The 22790-nt window shown below is 41.4% G+C and overlaps 3 protein-coding genes across 5 annotated transcripts in view; all 3 read left to right on the forward strand.

The window, feature by feature from the left end:
* Nucleotides 1-3001, forward strand: part of atp7b (ATPase copper transporting beta) — an 18594-nt gene extending 15593 nt beyond the window's left edge. Inside the window, exons 20-21 of the mRNA XM_062527447.1 lie at nucleotides 217-319; nucleotides 2047-3001. Coding sequence (XP_062383431.1) covers nucleotides 217-319; nucleotides 2047-2299 — 356 coding nt within the window. The 3' untranslated portion in view covers nucleotides 2300-3001. The remainder of the gene's footprint in view (nucleotides 1-216; nucleotides 320-2046) is intronic.
* A 3971-nt stretch (nucleotides 3002-6972) lies between these two features.
* Nucleotides 6973-8702, forward strand: LOC134071361 (transmembrane protein 272-like). 2 transcript variants are annotated; one of them, XM_062528038.1, is made up of 5 exons: nucleotides 6973-7102; nucleotides 7440-7515; nucleotides 7625-7684; nucleotides 7780-7862; nucleotides 8154-8702. In XM_062528038.1, exons 2-5 carry the CDS (start codon nucleotides 7458-7460, stop codon nucleotides 8541-8543), a joined length of 591 nt encoding a protein of 196 aa, XP_062384022.1. In that variant the 5' UTR covers nucleotides 6973-7102; nucleotides 7440-7457; the 3' UTR covers nucleotides 8544-8702. The 2 variants fall into 2 exon arrangements, with proteins under 2 accessions (XP_062384022.1, XP_062384023.1); XM_062528039.1 differs by having other exon boundaries at nucleotides 6999-7102; nucleotides 7420-7515.
* Nucleotides 8703-9336: 634 nt separating this feature from the next.
* nufip1 (nuclear FMR1 interacting protein 1) lies at nucleotides 9337-21797 on the forward strand. 2 transcript variants are annotated; one of them, XM_062527652.1, is made up of 10 exons: nucleotides 9337-9690; nucleotides 9810-9868; nucleotides 10100-10201; nucleotides 10966-11028; nucleotides 11228-11304; nucleotides 12238-12330; nucleotides 12525-12724; nucleotides 13154-13300; nucleotides 20187-20410; nucleotides 20746-21797. In XM_062527652.1, exons 1-10 carry the CDS (start codon nucleotides 9441-9443, stop codon nucleotides 21337-21339), a joined length of 1809 nt encoding a protein of 602 aa, XP_062383636.1. In that variant the 5' UTR covers nucleotides 9337-9440; the 3' UTR covers nucleotides 21340-21797. The 2 variants fall into 2 exon arrangements, with proteins under 2 accessions (XP_062383636.1, XP_062383637.1); XM_062527653.1 differs by having other exon boundaries at nucleotides 13154-13291.
* The last annotated feature ends 993 nt before the right edge of the window (nucleotides 21798-22790 follow it).

A 22790-nucleotide genomic window follows, 5' to 3' on the forward strand; every position in this document is an offset into this window, starting at 1 on the left:
GTGTGTGTGTGTGTGTGTGTGTGTGTGTGTGTGTGTGTGTGTGTGTGTGTGTGTGTCAGAAAGAGAGAGAATTGGGTGAGAAAGTGAGTAGGCTCACCGTGGGTGGGTTACACGGTTTTAGGTTGGATGTGGATGAAGTTATGATTATATTTAGCTGACAGGTGTGTGTGTGTGTGTGTGTGTGTGTGTGTGTGTGTGTGTGTTCTGGTTTTTCAGGAGTATTCATGCCAGCTGGTCTGGTGCTGCAGCCTTGGATGGGCTCCGCAGCAATGGCAGCCTCCTCTGTATCAGTGGTGGTCTCCTCATTACTGCTCAGACTGTGAGTTGTACACACACACACACACACACATTACACTTTACACACACATTACACTTTCTTTTTTTTATTGCTGGTCACTAGAATTTAATCTTGCACTGTTGCACTGTTGGACTTATTTGCACTACCAACTTGACACACACCTCATACTGGATCACAGTACCAATCCTCAATACATTCATGCACATCTTTATCTATAGTATTTTTTACTGCTCCTTTAGTCATGTTGATTTGCTTTGTATTTTCCTGTTTACATTGTAATGTATGTTGTGTGTGGTGTCTTAAGCTGCTGGGACCTTGAATTTCCCTTGGGGATCAATAAAGTATCTATCTATCTATCTATCTATATCAGTCTAGGACATAAGTATTTGAAAGCATCCAGTGACACCTGTGAAAAGCCACACAAATTACAACAAAGCTAATAGACCGCCGACTGCTTCCATCTGTCTGTCTAATTCACAAACGTCAGCACCATTTCAGAAACAATCACAGGCTCAGTCTAACCCAAGAGACTGTGTGATTGCCTTCATGAAACTTTTATTGTTATTCTTTCTTTCTTTCTCTCTCTCTCTCTCTCCCTCTCTCTCTGTCTCTCTCTCTCTCTTTCTCTCTCTCTCTCTCTCCATGCCTGGGGGAAAGGACTGCTCATTATCGCCATTATTAACTTTCAGAAAAAACTTTCATTTGGAAAGCAGATGTTGCATGCATTGTATTCAGTCTATATTTTTCTCTCTCTGTCTCTTCAGTGTGTGTGTGTGTGTGTGTGAGAGAGAGAGCAAGAGAGTGAGAGAGCGAGAGAGAGAGAGAGAGAGAGAGAGAGAGAGAGAGAGAGAGAGAGAGAGAGAGAGAGAGAGAGAGAGAGAGAGAGAGAGAGAGAGAGAGAGAGAGAGAGAGAGAGAGAGAGAGAGAGAGAGAGAGAGAGAGAGAGAGAGAGAGAGAGACCATGCTGTGAAGGATTCTGGGGGTGGATAACGGCATAACTCCTCAGTTCCCTATTATGCCTGCCTGAAGCACATTGTTGGGCAACTAGCCTCTCTCCTGATTTAGCTCCGGCTTGCCTTGGCAATGTGTGCTCCTTTTTGAGTTGAGAAAACCAATCTCCACCAATAACTAAATAAATAAATAAATAGTTTTTGCAGCACTGTTGCCTGGGAAACCGTAACAGAGCGGTAGGCGTTCCGATGGTTACCAGGGGCAATTTTTCAACATGGACACCCACTCACCCACCCACCCACCCAGAACTCCTTTGTCTCTCTCTAGAGTTCTTTTTTTCTCTCATTCTCCTTTCCGCTGTCCACATATCTCTCCGTTCACAAAACTACCATTCACACTCGCATACAGTGTCTCATTCCTTGTCATTCACATTCTCACAAAGACTTGTTTCCTTATTGGTTTCCTTTTCGGTTACTTTGTCTTTCTCATGCCCCCCTCTCTCAAGGCCAGCGTCCAGTAAGTGATGCCAAAGTTCAGAACTCTGTTACTTTTAACGGACCATAGCCCACTGGCGGCATCTGACACGCGCCAACGCTAAAGTTTAGAAAGTTGTTCTATCTCTAGAGCGTCAAATGCATGTCGTCGCCGGTGAGTTTTGCCGTTCATATCTCCCCCATTCTCTGATTTTGATCTCTTTTCCCCTCTTTACTTTCCTGCCTGTCAGAGCATCATCCCCTTGTTCCTGTGTTTACATTCCTGACCTTCCCGCACCCTTTTTTATTCACTATCTTTCTCAGGTATAAGAAGACCCCGGTGGAGATGTTTGAGCTCCGAGCCCGGGGCCACACGAAGAGCCTCAACCCCTCTCAGGTGAGCGTCCACGTGGGCCTGGATGACCGCCACCGCACCCCCCCATCCGGCCGCCACACCTGGGAAAGACAGAGCCAGGGCAGCTACCTCCCGGGGTCCCCTCGACCACCCTCCTCTTCCTCAGCCCAGGACCGGCGCTCTCTCCTAGATGACGAAGGAGGTGTGGACTTGATTGTGTGACCTTGTTCCCTCCCAATGATGAAGGAGGTGTGGACTTGATTGTGTGACCTTGTTCCCTCCCAATGATGAAGGAGGTGTGGACTTGATTGTGTGACCTTGGTCCCTCCCAATGATGAAGGAGGTGTGGACTTGATTGTGCGACCTTGCTTCCTCCCAAGGATGCACATACAAAAGCAGCAAGGAGGATGCCTATCTTTGATTATGGTTATTGGAACCAACTTGGGACCACCTGCCCCATAGACCCCTGTGCACTAAGGGTGAGTAAGGAGGAGGGGACAATCAGAATGACGGTTTACTTAAAAGCCAGCATCCTGACCACATTCAGGCACGTTCCAGTACCCTAAGGGACCTTGGTTCGACTTCCGAGCCAAGGTCATTTCTTGATCTCACCCTCATCCTTCTTTCCCACTTCACTTCACGTTAGTATTCACTGTCCTCTCAAATAAAGTAAAAAAAAAAAAGTCCCAAATATATCATTTCAATTCCAAGGAAAGGGATCATACTGGATGGCTATGAGGACACCAGGAGTGGACGAGACATCCGAATACTTAAACAACTTTTTGGACGACTATGTCAGAGAACAACAGTACCTTTAAGAGCAATACCTGACAGTGTTTAATGTGGGAAATCATTTCATATACATTGCACCAGTTAATGATTTTCACATCTCAATCATTAAATAAATCAAATAAATTTGAAAGATTTTACCAAAAAGATGTCTCTTTCCCGCTTGATGCATGTGGTAGCCAAGCCCTTCATAATTTCTGTATTCATACACAGGATGCATTAAGAAAGCTTTCCTACGTACTTCCGCTCAGTTTCCCTTCAGGACGTTGTCTGGGTCTGCGGTATATTCACAAGGTTTTCTCAAGACAACAATGTGCAGGTCCAATCAGTGAACAGCGGGAGTAGCTGAGAACGATGACGTTGAGGTTGTGCGCTATTTTGAGTATGTCACTTCACGACCAAACGTTAACGATTGGTTATGGCAGATCTCAGTGGCTCTGCGTAGATCCTGTTTTAAACATCAACAGAGTGTCCGCATTCAAGGAAGTTCACGCTTGGCAATGCAAAGTGGCCAGACTCTCTGTACATTATGAATGTACAAGAGTATGGTAGGACCAGGCTAGGTCTCTTACCCTTTGCTTCGACTTTGAAAAAGTGGATGGCATTAGCAAGAGTGGGTAGCATTAATTTTGCATAAAGGTCTAAGAGGACCACCAAAGGATCTCTTTAAGTGGTTTAAAAGTCAATAGTGACCATAATATACGTCCTGCATTTAAGAGACTATTGATGTTGTTTTGTTTTTCTCCCTACATTGGTTCAAATAAAGATAAGTGACATAATGTGGCCTATATAGTACGTTGGAAAAACAAAAAAAGTACAGCACAATGTAAAAAAAGACAACAAAATAAGTAAACAAAGAGAGTAAAAGTCATCCAAGTTTTACGGCTCAAAGTGCTGAAAATAACCCGGGAGTTTTTCTTGAAATAAAGGCCCTGAAAAGAAATAAAGGAACCATGATGAAACCAATAAGGATGCACTACAAAATGGGGAGTGTAAAGAAACACTAATGTGTTTTTTAATGATGCAGTTTACACCGTCGGGGTTCTTAACCCATTTAATCCCAACGGTCACAATTGTGACCGATTTTTTTTTTTTTGCTTCTGTGCCTTTACAGATGTCATTGTATGAAGTATCAATACATTTTCCCCAAAAATGGAAACCTGAAAGGGTCTCAGTTAAATATGTGAAGTGCCAAATGTGTAGTGTAATTTGTCACATGGTCAGAGCTGCTTATGTTTTGGTTGCACCCTGAACAGAAAATTTCCACCCAAAAGCTCCCAAACTAAAGCTTAGAAAAGTATGTTTATGTAAAAATAGGGCAAAGAGTTTGGGTACACATAATCTTTAAGGTGTCTAGTATGGAGGGATGCAAATGAAATATGTGAACTTTGTTCAGCGTTCTCATAGCATGAGTGAACATGAAGACGGTCACAATTGTGACCGCTAGGCAACTACAGAGTCAGATTTTGGGGATTTTCTCTTTTTTTGACACATTTCTTTGTCCAATCATCTAATTTCCAATAAATTCCAAACAGAGATGATATGGGGACATTGTCCCAGGTCTGTTATTTACATTTGAATGTGTATCACAATACAATACTCAACATTGCCTCTGCAATTCTCTGCTATATTCTAAGTGTGCCGATTTTTACATAGAGAAACCATTGTATCACACTATTATACATAGCTATTGTAATAGCTAATTTTCTATGTTGTTCTTTTTCTTAATTTTACTTTCAGTAATTTCCTACACATATAAGATCTAACTGACTGTCCAGATTTTACAATCATACCTCAAAAACAGTAAATCATTGTCCCCATTGACTATATTCCTATTCCTATATTGCATATGTCACAGGTGGTGGGAGTTGTAATCAACTCGCCAGTCAGCCTGTTGAAGGCAAATTGGCTGAATGTATGCAAAGACTTGCAATAGACATGAACAACCTTACCAGAAAATATATTCCCCACCCCTTTCCCAACAGCCCCCCAACCCACCCCCCAACACACACACTTATGCACAGTAAAGGGCCTATGTCACAGGGGCCAGGCAGACAAACCAGAAGCACAGCTTCATGTGATCAAAAATAATTGTCTCATCAATCTGTCCTGACACTATTGTATGTCCACGTTACAGACTGTGTCCTATTATGTATTTAGAACCTTACTTAATCCAGTAGTAAAATGAATTAAATTGAGCAAAATAATGGATATCACACCGTTCTGACACTAGATTAGGCCAATAACTGAGGTCAGAGCAGGCTCCTATGCTCCTCAGGGTTATTTGGGATCAGGGACAGGGGTCCTGTGTTCTCCAGGTCAAGCATTGTATGTTTCCAGGGTCCTCCAGCATTATAAAGCACATAGTAGATACCCGAATGAGCATAGGTCCCAGGATATAGGACACTGGGGACATAGAGCCTTATGAATATGAGGCCTTTGGAGCAAAGGGACCAGGTAACTTAAGATGTCACTTCATGTGTGTTCACTAATTCACGGAGGGGATAAAAGCAGAAACCAAATTTCTTGTGTACGCAAGTATACTTGGCTTAAAAACTTGATTTACAATAATAAACAGACAAACGACATCTCTTTTTGCAACATGTGGTGGTTGTTGCATTGTGGTATATAGTTGATATAGATGATATAATGGCTTTTCTATGTAAACATGGTAAGGTTGTTCATGTCTATTGCAGGTCTCAGCATACATTTAGGCATTATGCCTCTAACAGGCTGACTGGCGAGTTGATTATACCCCCCACCACCTAGTTTGTATATGTGACATATGTAAAATAGTAGTCAATGAGGACAATGATTTACTGTTTTTGAGGTATGATTATCAAATCTGGACAGTCAGTTAGATCTGATATGTGCAGGTAATGACTGAAAGTAAAATTAAGATAAAGAACAGCATAGAAAATCAGCTATTACAATAGCTATGTATAATAGTGTGATATAATGGCTTCTCTATGTAAAAATCGGCACACTTAGAATATAGCAGAGAATTGCAGAGGCAATGTTGAGTATTGTATTGTGATACACATTTAAATGTAAATAACAGACCTGGGACAATGTCCCCATATCATCTCTGTTTGGAATTTATTGGAAATGAGATGATTGGACAAAGAAATGTGTCAAAAAAAGAGAAAATCCCCAAAATCTGACTCTGTAGTTGCCTAGCGGTCACAATTGTGACCGAAAATAAAACACTCCTTTTCACCCACTTTTTTATTAAAATTTTAAAAAATAGTAATTGATTACCTCAAAGGGTTACTCAAGACACATGATTTTGATATTTTCATGTCTGGGAAAAATTTGGGATTAAACGGGTTAAAAGGGCCAAAGGGAGAGGAAAGAACATGGGCACACTGGTGGATTTTGGCAAGGTTACAGCCTCTTCCTGAGCCTGCCGGTGTAAACACTTCTCTCACCTGCTAGATGGGATTTGTAGCCTACTGTAGCCTATGTTTATCCAGTGGAAACCATCAGAAGCCAAGAGAATTAAAGGATCCTCGCAAGAGCCATGTGTGCAATGGATGTAAACATTTAGATGTTCTTTTCTCATAGTAGACGACAGATCTAACTTATTTGCCCATTCTTGCTTAGGTGGAGGTTGCTCCTGTGAGGCCTACAAACAACACTCCCTCTCCTACTCCAGCCACTTCTAGATAACCATTGGGCTATTTATATAAAATGTTAAATATCAAACCGGCGCTTATGTGGCTAAATAAATTGCTTTGGTTTTGTTGCCTATAAGTTTCACTCTGCACAATCACAATTAATTGTGTTATGGGCATTTTGCGGTTAACTTCGTTAGCATGCACAGTTTTCTTTCACGATGAAAAGGTATTGTAAGTTCCGATCAAGTGTTTTATGCAACACAACAGGTAGCCTACAGCAATGATAGTAGGCTACTCTAGGTGGTTGCGCTCTGATAGACGATGTTAACCATCACCAAGTTAGGTCTGCGTGACATCAAAACTGTGATAAAACATTCGTGTGTGTGATAAAATATTAGGCAATTCATCACCGAAAATAGACAGTTAGTCCATGAATTGAGAGTCACTGGATAGGTCGTGTTTCCGAAGGGTTAAACCAATAAGAGCTCGGTATCCGTCACCGATATTGTGGAATGCAGTTGTGCTGCGGGGAGACGGAGTTGGCAAACCAGAAAATCGGCGCGCGCCCTACCACATTTTACGCCATCCTTGCAGAATTCTGTTACTTCCTTTTGAGGTAAGGTGTTTGTCTCTTTTTGTGTCTGTGGGCAATTCGAGAAATTGTGGATACATTGCGGGTGCAACTGCCTAGTCTAACTGTTAAACGACTTTAATTTCCTCTGTTCGCAAATTTGCACCATCAGCATCCTAATCATAGGCTACAACACTCACTAAACTACCTCGAGATTACGCATTTACTTGCTCTCTATTTCCAAGTTTAAAACGATCATTTTACAGCCTAAATTATTTACTCACTCCGTCTAACGCATATACATAGGCTACATAGGTGACACTGTAACAAAGATGCTTCCCAAACAAGATGCTGTTTTGTAGGTACTTTTTTCTTCCAACAGCAGGTGCACTTAATCAACATGACCGCAGGATTGGAGAAGGCATGCCACCGCTGCCTGTCCAAAGCAGCCAGTAATGGCAAGTAACTTCACCAACAGATCTCTCTACCATTCAGTAATTCATTCGATGTTAGAATTCTGTGTTGTAGGCATAGCCTAACCTAAGCTGCATTGATTTACATTTTTAGCATACCTTGTGGTGGGACTATTGGCTTTCTTGGCATTGCCCCTCACAATGGCACTTGTTGGTGAGAAACCATGCAGCACAAAATAACTAAACATAATAAAATACACCCTCATATTTGTAAGACAAAGCTAAATCCTAAAATGTCTTATTTTATAGGAGCAAAGAATATTGATGAGTGCCCAGTTCAGCCAATGATCCCTCTGTACTTGTTAGTGGGGGGAGTGGTTGGCAGCATGAAGGTACTGTAAGCTTTTTGGAAATTTTATTTCTGAAAGTTGTCCGTATGATGTGTTTGCCAGTGATGAGAGATAAGTGCATTGTTTGTTGTTGTCATTCCAGACTTTCCACTACTTTTGACAAATAGCCTATATTGCACTAGTCTTGGGCCTAGGCTACTCATGAATAAGTAGGCTATCCCTATTGATTGGCCCAAAAGATAATATGAAGAGAAGCCTATATGCCATTATGATGGTTATTCTTGAGCTTTGAGTTATCAATAACCATACTGACTGACCCTCACTCACACACAGGTCTCCCTCCTTCTCTACGACATCATGCACATTCGCTCCCTCATCTCTAAATCCGTCGTCATTGGCGACGATGATGCCGACGAGTATCCGTGGCGACAGAATGCTCACCGTTACTACGTCCACGTGATCCTGAGCATCTTCCTGTTTGTGTGGTTCCTCTTGGCCAACTACTGGGTGTTCTCGGTCTACACGCCGAACTTCATCGCGCCCTTCCACCAGCCCCAGGAGTACTGCAGGAAGTCTCTGTATGTGTTTGCGGTGTTCGTGCTGGGCCTCAGCCATGCAGTACTCGTGCTGCTCCTCTGCTGTGGGGTGTGGATGCGTGTGTGCCACAGAACCAGCACTCGCAATGACTATGGGGATGATGATGATGATGATGATGATGATTGAGGAGTCTTCTGTTATTGATAATACTCGCCCAGAGACAACCATCATGGTTGAAGTCCTAAGAGGATGCCCTTACAGACATCAGATGAACTTACTGTTACCTGGAGATGTCTATTGTGTTATTTGTGGCTGTTGTGTAGTGCATGATGTCATGTGACACAGTCAATGCCTGTCAGAAAGAAAGTATTTAGATGAAATGCCTTGTTATTGTAAGATATTGTTAAGTTATTGTGGTGTACAGCTCAGACTGTAGTGATAGTATTGTTTATTTGTTCCAGATGGGTACTGTGTCTTTTCTTTAGCCTAACACATACCGTGGCTGGTACTACCTGACTGTGGACTTAGCCTAATGATAAACACTTTTATTTTAATTTGTATAAAGATATAGATGTTCATATGCAGTGATGACCTTTGAGTTTTCCACCTAGAGCACAACGTAACTAATTATTTTGTATTTCACAGTTGTACAGGCAAATAATTAAAATGCAAAGTGTAGACCTAGGCCTACATCCTTTCTTTGGTTAGCCTATTTCATAAGCTGTTGACTGTTGTGGGTCAAAAACTCCATGTTAACTATTTTGATAAGAATAAAGTTTTTGATCCACTTAGGAGCACTGAAACCCTCAAATGTGTTATTTTATTCAACTTACCTCCTGCTGCAGAATGTCACATTTCAAAGCTTGTTGAAGGCATAGCAACTAGTGTGGCTATGTCGCCACCCTGTGGTAGAAAGACATTATAACATTCCCGGATATGACGTTTCACGAATCTTGTGCGCACATGGTTGCAGCAGGAAGAAGTGTGGTAGGACACAAACATTTGAGATCCAGGGGAGACACACATTACGTTCGTTAGGAGTTTATATCGTTTTGTATAGAACTTGTATATAAAGTGTACGTTATGACAAATCCGGGGAACTACCCGCCTCCTGTATTTGACTGTCCGCCGCAGGCGCCGGTATTTAAACCCTCTACATTCCAGTGGGACTCTTCAGAATCTAGTACATTTCAGGCTACACGTGATTGGAACTGGTTCGAACCACAGGCTTCTTATCCGCCACCACAACCACCGGGACCCTGGAACACCCACGGACGCGGTAACTGGCATGCTGGTCCCTGGAACCAGAACTATGGACCGAACCGCCACCGAGGTGAGAGAGGAGAGGGTCCACACCACACCACACCACACCACACCATCTGTCTTGCAATGTAACATTCCTGAATAGCTTTCCTTTTCAATGTTCGTATTTGGATGATTTTACCTGCTCAGGTTCGCATCACAAGGGAGGAGGCCAGCAGTATGGTCGCCAGGACTTTGGTGGGAAAAAGGTACACAGGCCTAATCTGTTCTGTTATGTGAGAAACCTTGTGCTATCTCATGTCTGTACAGTCAGAATTCTCTGTGAAGCATGGCTCTATGGTGCTATGTAAAAATACTCATGTCACATACATTAGGCTACATATTGATTTGTCTGTCTCTCTCTCTCTCTCTCTCTCTCTCTCCCTCCCTCTCTCTATCTATCTATCTATCTATCTATCTATATATCTATCTATCTACAGAAAAACAAGAAAGAGCCAGAGTTCAGTTTTTTCTGTGACACCTGTGACAGAGGCTTCAAGAATGAGGAGAAATATGATGAGCATGTTTCACAGCATGTGAAGGTAAAGAGCACAACAGCATAATGCAGATCATGATAGAGGAGTGAGGTGAAAGTACCAGTTGGCATTAAAGGATGCACATACAGTGTGTACGTCTGTCTTGACATGGTTCAGGACTCTGGTTCAGACCTAGCACCTACTAAGGAATTATGCGCTACTGTCCTCCACCACTGTAAGTGACTTTGAAGATGTGTCTGCTGAGCAGAGATACATAATGTCCTGTCACTGTGCCATCAAATCTCTTCTGGTCAGCCATAAAAATAGCCACCCCAAAAATCGGTGAAATCATTTCTTCTATTTTTATGTAGCCAAACCACAATTTCCCCTTTATATTGTTGGCATGCCAAGTAATGCCATTGCCTGCCTTTATGTACAACAAGTTAAAACGGAGTATGTATCAGTCCACTTTTCTTTTATTAAAGGAGAATTCCAGCACATAGAGCTCTGTCTCTCGAGGTCACCGAGTACTGTCGGTACAGAAAACCTGAAAAAGAATCGAAGTCGAGTCGCTGCAGCCAACTGCTAGAGCTGCCAGGCCACTACAGCGCTACACCAGAGAGACTCTGGCTACACTCACTGGGGTGTCATTTTAAAAAGCTCGACCTAATTGGATCATTTTTTTGTTGTTCCAAGAGTACTCCTTGACCTTGAGAAATGTATACAGTCACACACACACTAATGTAGAACAAAGCTAAAGATGATGTCTCCAAATGCTTTGGGGTGTTTATTTTGGTGTCCTTGACCTTTGTGACCCTTGACCTCTCCAGTGCTCAGTGGCAGACTGCAGTTTCATGGCGCATGAGAAACTGGTGAAGATTCACTGGAGGAATGTAAGTTGCCATTTTCCTTTTTTTGTGTGTATGTTTGTGATAACCTTCTGGGATCTCTCAGTGGCTCATCAAATTGTTGTTCGTCACTCTGTTTTATTTGGAACAAATTATATCTCTAAATAGTACATTTGGATGAAATGTCTCTATCACAGAACTGTACTTGCCCTGTATTAAAATATATGAAATGTCTCTTGAATAGAACCATGCACCTGGAACAAAAAGAATCAAATTAGACACACCAGATGAGATCGCAAAATGGAGGGAAGAGAGACGAAGGTTTGTAAGTCTTCAGTTATGAAGCTAATTACTTGTTTGGTCTGGTTTGCTTAGTGATTTTTTGTTGTTGTTGTTTGTACCATGCACATGCTAAACAGTGACTCGATGAGTAAAACCAACAGGCTGATCTGCAACTTTGCCGTTGGTGTAATGTTTTTGATAATGTTTCATTTTAAGCTGCAGGTTTAATGTAAAGATCTGTGTGTGCATTAATGTGGTGATTTTGTCATCTTTTATTGACAAGTGCTTCAGCCAGACACTGAAACAATAGCTTGGGATCTATTCAGCTCATTCACATATTTTATACATATTTATGAAAAATCATGAATATGCACGTTGCATGCGTTTCCATCCACTGTTGTGCATGTTAAACTTGAACATTCTCCTAATCTAGGTAAGAGTTTTAGCTGTGGGATCAAAATTTAAGGTTGTCAGGGCAAAGTTTACAGAATGCGACAATTGCAAATGTTTCCATAAACTTCCAAATCAAAACGTACCTTATGCTTATCGAGATGCTAATCGAGAGTTAATCTACCTCCCTTAAACAAATTGAATTTCTATGCTCATTAGAAAATTTAACACACATTTCAGGTCTTTCCAGTCACAAGTTATTATTCGTATGGTCACAATGCATATTTAAAAGGTTGGAAGTCTAGTTACACTACTCACTAAAAGTCAGGGATGAAATTTCGGAATTAAATTTCAGGATGAACCTAAAATCCACTATAACCTTTACAGGTGAACTTAATGTGACCTCTAAATTTTTGAATGTGCATGTCTCTCTGTACTGAAACATTATATTTCACTGGAAAGGCAGATATCCCTAACATTTTGCGAGTAGTGTATGAAAGTCTTGTTATGGCATTGTCAAACCACAAGGTGGCACTATTTGTAAGCAGCGATCCTAATGCATGTGTGTGGATGTCCTTGTAGGAACTTCCCAACTCTGGCCAATGTGGAGAAGAAAATTAAGTTGATGGATGCAAAGGAGGAGAGAGGAGAAGTTTTAGAAACAGCCCAATTTGGGTAAGTGTCATGAGCAAGTATTTCTATTAAATAAAATGTCAACAGTGATTACCTTCAATGTATACTGAGGTTAATGAGTAGTTGTTTTTGATATTATTTCTCCTTTGATTTTTGAGTGTGCTGGTGTGTGGGTTAATGTGTCTTAAGTCTGACTGAAAAATTCCCTTATGTATTCTATTTTTCTTCGTCCCCAGGCGGATGAGAGGCCGAGGCAGAGGTCGTGGCAGAGGTCGTGGGGGTCACGGGAGAGGCAGTTTCCGTGGACGCGGATGGGGTCGGGATAACGGCTCTCATTCCAATCACAGAGGGGGCACAGAGGAGCCGCAACACCAACCCGTCTCACAGCCTCCCAAAGAAGTAGATCCACTGGGAGCGCTAGCCAACAGCGACCCAGGTCAGTGATGCAATGACCGCAGAGGCCCAGTTAACTACAAATGAGTTAGACTAATAGAATCAATATCTATCTATGAGTTTTAACATATTTATTTGCTTAGATTTGACCATTTTACATGCGATCGGATCAATCTAACGTGACAATTAGGTGTCGGCGTGGTGGCTCGAGCTCGCTCACGGTGGCGTGCGTGCGTGCGCGCGTGCATCCTGCCAACGTCACGTCTCGTGTGAAGTAGCCATAAAGCAGCGATGAAGCCATCCGCACCTGACGCCTGTCCACACCACACCACAGGCTCCAGTGCAGCTCATACCATGTTGTATATATTTGTTAGCACAAATGTTTATTTATTCAGTCCATTGCATTTGAAATTTGCTATGTATAGAAATGTGGCCTCACTTGAGTGCACTCTATTGTGTTTGGCCTCGGTAGACTCTGAGAAGGAGGATGCGGGTGGTGCCTCCTCAGGCCCGGTGTCTGTGGCCCCTAAGAGCATGTCGGGCGGCCTGGCCTCTCTAGTGACCAGCTATGGCTCCATGACGGAGAGTGAGAGCGACCAGGAACCAGAGGGTAAGACCAGTGAGTGAAGTGAAGACCAGCATTGTTGTGTTTCACACACACACACACATACACATGAATACAGATACGGGTCATTCCGTGTCAAATCAGGACACTTTCGGACCTCATCGGAACGGATTTCAACGACACTTGGTATGCTGATTTAGTCATATGAGAAGGCCTCAGAAATGAACTTGCACGTTTCTTGCATCAATATTAAGGGAGATTCAGACTAAGAAAGTTTGCATAAATTGGGGTGGGGACTATACATTTGACTTATTGTATCTCCTTTACTGTAAGTCACACAGAAATGGTTCTTATGTCGTTTGAAAGCTCGTTTCCAGCTCTATATTTTACATAAACAGCAAACAATACCCAAAATGAAAGGTAGCTGAGTTATCAGAGATTATAATATTAAAAATTGAATAGCAAAAAAACCTATATTTTAAATTTCTTCATTTTTTCCCTAAAGCTAGCCTGTAATGTCATTGACATCATCTGAAAATGTGGTCTGTGGTTTTTGAGGCATTGCAGAGATATTGTGACCTGTGAGGTGGCATCACATAGGTTCCAGTCACTAATGGGCAGCTTTGACATGAAACTATTGCACAACACAGGCATAACTAATTCAGTTAATTACGTTTTCAGCTATTCTGAATTTGCATTGATTCATTCAGACATAAAACATTATTGTATGCTTGGAATGACCCCTTCTTTATCCATTTTGTGTCAAATCACCTAGTGGCGGAAAGTCTCCAAAAAAATCTGGAAAAAATCACAGGTGTTTGTAGACTAAACCTATGCATAACTCTTAAATATTACAGCTGTATCACTTACAGTTCAAAAACTACAGCCCTTTGAAGATTCAAGTCATTTTAACCATTGTGGTGAACGATCCTTTTTGCAACATTATTGGCTCTTTTGGTATTTCACTCATATTAGTGAAACTATGGGAATACAAGGACATTTCCCTGTTGAATTAAGAAATCCAATCAGATGTGACGTATCTTGTGTAATTTCCCCTCTGCCAAGCTCTGAAAATGGCTATAAATTCATTATGTGAAAAGGCTTCATCACTTTTGAAGGCTTCTCATGCGAAAAGTATGTGCCATACATGTATCAGATTATTTTTGCCACTCATAAATGGACTACAAGGTCATGTCCATGCATTAACTTTGGTTGTAATCATTATCATATTGTCAGGGCATTTTGATTTAATTGGGCTTGATTTTCAAAAAGCCCATTTTCGTCTTCTCATTTCACCAAGTGAACAGTTAACAGGATTTTTTTTAAAAAATACCATATGTCAATCTGTATGTGAGGATCATCTCCTCAAAATTTGGGCTTGTTGCTGAGTTTCTTATGATTTTTGGAAAATATTCTTTATGGGTGATTCCGTGTTAAATCAGGACACTTTCGGACCTCAACGGAACGGATTTTAACGAAACTTGGTATGCTGATTCAGTCATATGAGAAAGCCTCAGAAATTAATTTGCACGTTTCTTGCATCAATATTAAAGGGATATTCCGCCATTTTTGGAAATACGCTCATTTTCCACCTCCCCTCGAGCAAAACAATCGATATTTACCTTGTTCCCGTTCATCCAGCCATTCTGTGAGTCTGGCGATACAACTTTTAGCTTCAGCCTAGCATAGATCACTGAATCGGATTAGACCATTAGCTTCTCGCCTGCTAGCTTCATGTTTAAAAGTGACTAAGATTTCTGATAATTTTCCCATTTAAAACGTGTGTCCTCTCAAGTTAGAAAGTGCAATAAGACCAACTGAAAATGAAACCTGGCGTTTTTCTAGGCTGATTTGACATGGAACTACACTCCCATCTGGCGTAATAATCAAGGCAACTTGCAAACGTACCATAGGCGCAGTGATATCGTACGCAGCATCTGAAAATAGTCCCCATAGACATCAAGCAGTAGTAGTGCCAGTAGCTGCAAGTTGCCTTGATTATTACGCCAGATGAGAATGTAGTTCCATGTCAAATTAGCCTAGAAAAACGGCAGGGTTCATTTTCAGTTGGTCTTATTGCACTTTCTAACTTGAGAGGACACACGTTTTAAATGGGAAAATTACCAGAAATATTAGTCACTTTTAAACATGAAGCTAGCAGGCGAGAAGCTAATGGTCTAATCCAATTCAATGATCTATGCTAGGCTGAAGCTAAAAGTTGTATCGCTAGACTCACAGAATGGCTGGATGAACGGGAACAAGGTAAATATCGATTGTTTTGCTCGAGGGGAGGTGGAAAATGAGCGTATTTCCAAAAATGGCGGAATATGCCTTTAAGGGAGATTCAGATTTCTTGTTTGCTGCACATATCGAATTCAAACACACATTTTATGGTTTATAGTTTAATTGCTCCAAGTGATTATTGCAACATGAAGAACATATGACTACTACTCATAACTAAATCGTATTTAGAGAAATTCCATCACTTGTATTAAAATAAGTAAATAAGTGACTCTCTTACTCTTCCACTGACTTCCATTGTATTAAAAAAAGAGCACCCTGTGTGGTGCAAAGTGGTACTGCAGATCCAATGGAAGTTCAGTGGAAGTTCAGTGGATTTATGTTCATTTTCCAAAGATCATATCTCCAATACAGAATCACCAATAATGTTGCAAAAAGGATTGTTCACCACAATGCTTAAAATGACTTGAAGCTTCAAAGGGATGTATGTTTTGAACTGTTAGTGATACAGTTATATCATGTCAAAGTGGCCCATAGTGACTGTAACCTATGTGATGCTACCTTATAGGTCACAATATCTCTGCAATGCCTCAAAAACCACAGACCAACTTTTCTGGAGATGTCAATGACATTACAGGCTAGCTTTAGGGAAAAAAATTATGAATTTTGAAATATAGTTTTTTTTGTTATTCAATTTTTAATATTATAATTTCTGATAACTCAGCTACCATTCATTTTGGGTAGTGTATGCTATCATGTAAAATGTAGAGCTGGAAAAGAGCTTTGAAATGACATATGAACCATGTATGTGTGACCTACAGTAAAGGAGATACAATAAGTCAAAGGTATAGTCCCGCCCCAATTTATGCAAACTTTCTTAGTCTGAATCTCCCTTAATATTGATGCAAGAAACGTGCAAATTAATTTCTGAGGCTTTCTCATATGACTGAATCAGCATACCAAGTTTCGTTAAAATCCGTTCCGTTGAGGTCCGAAAGTGTCCTGATTTAACACGGAATCACCCATAAAGAATATTTTCCAAAAATCATAAGAAACTCAGCAACAAGCCCAAATTTTGAGGAGATGATCCTCACATACAGATTGACATATGGTATTTTTTTAAAAAAATCCTGTTAACTGTTCACTTGGTGAAATGAGAAGACGAAAATGGGCTTTTTGAAAATCAAGCCCAATTAAATCAAAATGCCCTGACAATATGATAATGACTACAACCAAAGTTAATGCATGGACATGACCTTGTAGTCCATTTATGAGTGGCAAAAATAATCTGATACATGTATGGCACATACTTTTCGCATCAGAAGCCTTCAAAAGTGATGAAGTCTTTTCACATAATGAATTTATAGCCATTTTCAGAGCTTGGCAGAGGGGAAATTACACAAGATAAGTCACATCTGATTGGATTCCTTAATTCAACAGGGAAATGTCCTTGTATTCCCATAGTTTCACTAATGTGAGTGAAATACCAAAAGAGCCAATAATGTTGCAAAAAGGATCGTTCACCACAATGGTTAAAATGACTTGAATCTTCAAAGGGCTGTAGTTTTTGAACTGTAAGTGATACAGCTGTAATATTTAAGAGTTATGCATAGGCTTAGTCTACAAACACCTGTGATTTTTTCCAGATTTTTTTGGAGACTTTCGCCACTAGGTGATTTGACACAAAATGGATAAAGAAGGGGTCATTCCAAGCATAAAATAATGTTTTATGTCTGAATGAATCAATGCAAATTCAGAATAGCTGAAAACGTAATTAACTGAATTAGTTACGCCTGTGTTGTGCAATAGTTTCATGTCAAAGCTGCCCATTAGTGACTGGAACCTATGTGATGCCACCTCACAGGTCACAATATCTCTGCAATGCCTCAAAAACCACAGACCACATTTTCAGATGATGTCAATGACATTACAGGCTAGCTTTAGAGGAAAAATGAAGAAATTTAAAATATAGGTTTTTTTGCTATTCAATTTTTAATATTATAATCTCTGATAACTCAGCTACCTTTCATTTTGGGTATTGTTTGCTATTTATGTAAAATATAGAGCTGGAAACGAGCTTTCAAACAACATAAGAACCATTTCTGTGTGACTTACAGTAAAGGAGATACAATAAGTCAAATGTATAGTCCCCACCCCAATTTATGCAAACTTTCTTAGTCTGAATCTCCCTTAATATTGATGCAAGAAACGTGCAAGTTCATTTCTGAGGCCTTCTCATATGACTAAATCAGCATACCAAGTTTCGTTGAAATCCGTTCCGATGAGGTCCGAAAGTGTCCTGATTTGACACGGAATGACCCATACATTACACAATCAAATTCTCCAATAATCTTCAAAAATCTATTTTTTATGCCATGTCCACATCATTTACAAAATGCACACGTCACTCTTCGAAGGTTTGTTCCAAGTTTGCTCTGACCCTCCCTTCCAGGCCTGAGGAGAAGATCTGTTTGTGTGAAGCATTAAAAATGTATAAGTGCATAGTGGTTGAAGTAGGTCAGTTCTATTCAGCTGTGTGCTCACCGCACAAGGTGAACAGCCTGGTTCTGGTTCATTGTCAGGGGCAGTGTTTTTTGCTTTCCCCTAGCACACATCTTTCTGGGGTAGAGACTACCGCAAACGTCATAGGTCTGTTGGCAAAATAGGGAGGCTTGTTATTGGTTCTTCCTGGAGGGTATGACGTCAAAAGAAACGTCTCAGCCTTCTCAGATGTTTACATTGCGCAAAGCTTGTTGGATTCTTTCCTAATAGACAGGCACGTAATAGAGAGGCACTTAGTTTAAAGATGAAATACGCCTGGCATTTGTTCCAAGTATACCGTAAATATAGCGTGCCCGCCTCTTGCTTGATTGCCTCATAACAGCGTCAGCATACTGTAGATGATGCCACAACAGAGATTGACAGCTCTGTTCTAGAATCTTTGGTCAGAAGAGAGATGAAGTGAGAACGAGGTCGATGCAAATCATTGTTTGTTATGCCTTCGTCTGCTATGACTTCATATGTCCTGGGCAAAATTCTACCTTGGTTTTGGTTGACTGTTGAGCTCAAGACCTTAGCCTCACAAACCCAGGTATTTATAAACGCATAGGTTTTTACAATGCGTTTTGGCCTTTTGCCTACACGCAAACTCAATTTTAGATCATTGATAACGGCTAATGGGAAGGTTTTTGAAAACTCTGGTTTCAGTTTTGGGCTTGTAATGTACTATTGTTTCATTTGTTTAAATTATTTCGGGGACTTTGATTGGCCAACATCCCTGTCTGCTTGACATGCACTTGAGAGTGTTTCGCAGTTGTTATGAACAGAACTATTTTAGAATATGAAGTAGTACAATTTAATTTTTTAAACATACTCACCTTGGTTTGTATGAAGTCCAAATATCAAACGAAACTCTCTGCCAGATTTGAGGGCTGCACCTTTAATGTTGAACGTGACTGCAGTAGCAGCTGCCTGAATAGATCAAGTCCTGAGCTGGCAGGCTCTCAGGCCAGACCTGCAGAAGATCCATCCCCAAGACTGCTGCCACAGTCAAGTGTTTTTGCTGCATCAAGGGCCACTTATGGTCTGGAAAAGTTTGCCACAAAATGCTTTCTTGTCTGGAGAAGTATGTGCCAGTTCAGCCTCGGCAATAGTACAGGTCGGTAGCTGGTCCCAGTACTTTGTCAGGTTAAACATTCTTTGTGGATCTCTCTTACTAGATAATGTGTCTCTTGCTTTAACAAGGAAGAACCACGGGGTCAAGAGGGTTGGAGCGTAGTCTAGATTGTACTGTATGACTTGTCTAGAGTGTATGCTATGGGTGCAGCAGTATTGTGGTATAAAAGTGTATGGTACTATGAAAGATTCTCAGACCATGTTTGCTACAACAGTATTGAAAAAATGCAGCTGAATGGACGTTAAGTGGCTGCCAAAGGACGGAAACCTATCAAACATGTTCGCCCATGTCCAAGAACACCATTCATAAAATCCCCCAACCATTATACAGTAAATTGCACTATCAAAATATTTTTCCACATCCTGGCCCCTGGCTAAATCAGTGTTTTAAATTTGGTAACCACTGAACACACACATCAGCCAAATACAATAGACCATGAATCTGTGATCAATTATCAATTACCAGTGAGCAACCGCAATTAACATTACTTGTGAGTTATGTTTTTTTCTTCATTGTCTCCAGATTCCTCCCATTAAATTGACAATCCCCATGGGATCAACATCCCATGGTAACAGATGTCAAGTTAAAAACAGTCTGTTTGTTGTTTCAGCAGTGAATTGGCAAGAAAGACTTGAGTGGAGTGCATTCTTATTCTTAATGCTAGGAATAATGTTGGAGTTTACTTATACACGTCCAACCTGTTTCAGTCAAGGACATCTGCAAAGACAAGCTAGAGGGTGCTTTTGAGTTCAGATTGATTGATTGAAACTTAATAGTGAAAATTCAGCTTTTGCCAGTAAAACAGTATAAATGACAGAACAGACAACGGATATTAATTAATTCATGAATTAATATAAGATAAACTCTTGGACCATAGATCAAGTCTTCTCATCATGTGCAGTCAAACATCCATTTGGAAATGATAGCCACTTACTTTTGATTAGATAGTGTTGAAAGAAGCAGTAACATTTAAATGTAACCTCTTCTGCAATGTAATATGCTTTGTGCTTTGTTTTGCTTCAGTTGCTCCCATTCTGAAGACCAGCCAAGTGTTGGAGGAGAATAAAGCCATGTTGAAGAGCCTCCCTGCTCCGAGCCGTGCGCGTGCACCTTTCCAGGAGAGCGGCGTTCCCATGGAGAGGGGCGTCCATGGCAACCACCCCAGGGGGAGAGGGAGGCGACGGGGCCGAGGAGGACGCCATCACAACGAGACCCCCCAACAGCGGCGACACACTCTGCTGGAAATGGTGAGTTCCTCTGGCAACCTGACAAACAAACAAGGAGCTGTTTGTGTTTGTGTTTCTGTTTCGTTGCATTTATTTTATGGTTTGCTATGTTATGTTAATGTCATAATGTCACATGTCTTCACACATGGATTCTTTGTGTGTTCTGCAAGTTTGCTAATTGCCATTTTGGTCATGAAGGAGCGCTCTTGTTTTTAAGTCTCAGTTAACTGTGTGGGGGTGATGTTTCTCTACACTGGTAGCCTTGTTCAAAAAATCAACAGATTTAGTGGTGCTGCCGTTATTTCTGATCATCAACATAGCACTCCGCTAACTGTCATATTTTTCCTCATCTGTAGTTGTTGGCCCCTGACATTCGGCATGAGCGGAATGTGATCCTGCAGTGTGTGCGCTTCGTGGTCCGAAACGGTTTCTTTGGCTTGGAGGGCGAAGGTAAAGATCTCAAGACGACGCACAGAAACCAAGACGCTGAGACGGATACGGAAATCAAGTCACAATCAGGGGACTTCGTTAATGGAGAGTCACAGGCAGCGCAGGCATCAACGTCTCAGTCGCCACTCAAAGATCTACCTCGGAATGAGCATCCCATTCTAGAACATCAGCCTAGCGTGAGCAACACCAGGAGGTCTGGGACGGCCCACACAGGAGGAAATGGCTCGGTGGCGACGGAAGGAAACGTCCCCGCTGGGGAGGAGTGTCGCGTATCAGAACTGTTTCAAAATGGAGCATCGAAGGAGAAGAAGGCCATTACACAGCTCGCACCTGAAGCATATGAGGATATCGTATGGGAGATGGATGACGATGACGTCGACAGCACGGGCGGAGACACACACTCCACAGAGACGACACGTCATCCTGGATGGAAAGAGGGCGGAGGTCCTGCTGTGGGACACGGGGAGGAGGCTATGGAGCTGGAGGGTCAGAGGTCGTAGGTGTCGCTACAGGGCACTGGGCGCAGTCAGGTGTGTGTGTGTGTGTGGGTCGGGGGTAAGCGTAGCAGTACCCCGCATCTCAAGCGATCAGTCAGAGGACCCGGTATCAACGTAGGATCTTTCTGTTGGCCATAAGCCAGCAACTGTGGAGCAAAACCTGAATATGGACACGCAGCCCGCTGGCTAAGTATATGATGATGACGTCTGGAAGATGCCTTCCATCATAACGGATGACATGTAGAAATGCCTGTCTTTTTTTTTTCTTTCTTTTTGTTTTATAAACTGCCTTATGAGTCCTGAAGGCATTTTTTAAGTGTACTGCTTTTGCTGCTGTTGCAGTTTGCAGCATTTATAATGCCTTGCAAAGTTTGTGTTAAATAGAAGATTTATGTTATGTACTATGAACTGAAATTCTATCAGAGATTATGCTAATCATGCTTATTAAATGAAGTTTAAAAGATTCAGCGTGTCACTTTATTGACTGGCCTAAGAGGATATGTCTGAATGATTTGAAATTAGTTTAAAGGGAACCGACCGTTATGATTAGGTAGAGAGACATGTCAACATTAAAGTGACAGCTTGATACAGAGAAATAAATGACTCATTGAAGGTCATTGAGCTGGCTTGTCAACTCGGATTAGGAAGCACTCATGTGAAGACCCCTCCTTGAGTCAGTACAGGTGTGCCATCAGGTTTACCTTTCAAGACTTAACGCCTTCAATCACTGATACTGCCTTAGTGCAATCTGACATCCTGGAATGTGGTTTCCTCCATCCTTTTACCAACTGCTCGCGGCACAAGTGTCAGTGCCAGGAGTCCTCAGGTGATGGATTGGAACATCTTCTAACAAGCATGCTCTGGAACTTTAACCTTGTATTCTTCCATATGTTTTCTTTTCCTTTTTTTCTCCTCTTTTTCATTTTTTTTTTTTCAAACCACTACCCTATGTACTTGAAGATCTATTTACTCAACTGCCGGGTTAGTCTTTTCTACCCTTCACCCCTAATGGGGCCTCCCAGTGTTTGGGAACAGAGAGTGCTGCTTGTACTTACCTGCGGGATGGGCGGGAGCACTCTCAGGATACACAAAATTCCGCTCGTATAGGGACGTGAGCACAAGGTGTGCACGTCTTCGATGTCTACATGAAATTGAATGTAGTAGCTGCTCTTTTTCACTGACCTAGTCTATTGTCTGATCTTATGTGGGTCATATGATCCAACTTTTTGAAAATGTTCACTGCTAAATAATTATTGTGTTGTTTTTGTTTGTATGTCGCTTTGAACAAAGGCATCTGGCAAATAGCCATAACCATGAATCTATGCATTCTTTGTCAGGATTTCTCTCTATCTCTCTCCCTCTCTCTCTCTCTCCATGTAAATGGCTATCTAAACCCCATGTACCCACAACTGGAACACCTTTAATGTGATTCAAATTATGTCTGGGCCACATTT

Source organism: Sardina pilchardus, chromosome 23 (genome assembly GCF_963854185.1).
Source record: "Sardina pilchardus chromosome 23, fSarPil1.1, whole genome shotgun sequence".
NCBI classification, from domain to species: Eukaryota; Metazoa; Chordata; class Actinopteri; order Clupeiformes; family Clupeidae; genus Sardina; species Sardina pilchardus.

What these genes read in the sequence shown, in the direction of transcription:
- LOC134071361 (XM_062528038.1), top strand. Translation starts at nt 7,458, where the DNA reads ATGACCGCAGGATTGGAGAAGGCATGCCACCGCTGCCTGTCCAAAGCA. An exon ending in GTCCAAAGCAGCCAGTAATG is followed by an intron (nt 7,516 to 7,624) that starts GCAAGTAACTTC and finishes TTACATTTTTAG; the next exon opens with CATACCTTGTGGTGGGACTA. An exon ending in CCTCACAATGGCACTTGTTG is followed by an intron (nt 7,685 to 7,779) that starts GTGAGAAACCAT and finishes CTTATTTTATAG; the next exon opens with GAGCAAAGAATATTGATGAG.
- nufip1 (XM_062527652.1), top strand. Translation starts at nt 9,441, where the DNA reads ATGACAAATCCGGGGAACTACCCGCCTCCTGTATTTGACTGTCCGCCG. An exon ending in TGGACCGAACCGCCACCGAG is followed by an intron (nt 9,691 to 9,809) that starts GTGAGAGAGGAG and finishes TTACCTGCTCAG; the next exon opens with GTTCGCATCACAAGGGAGGA. An exon ending in GGAACCAGAGGGTAAGACCA is followed by an intron (nt 13,301 to 20,186) that starts GTGAGTGAAGTG and finishes GTTTTGCTTCAG; the next exon opens with TTGCTCCCATTCTGAAGACC.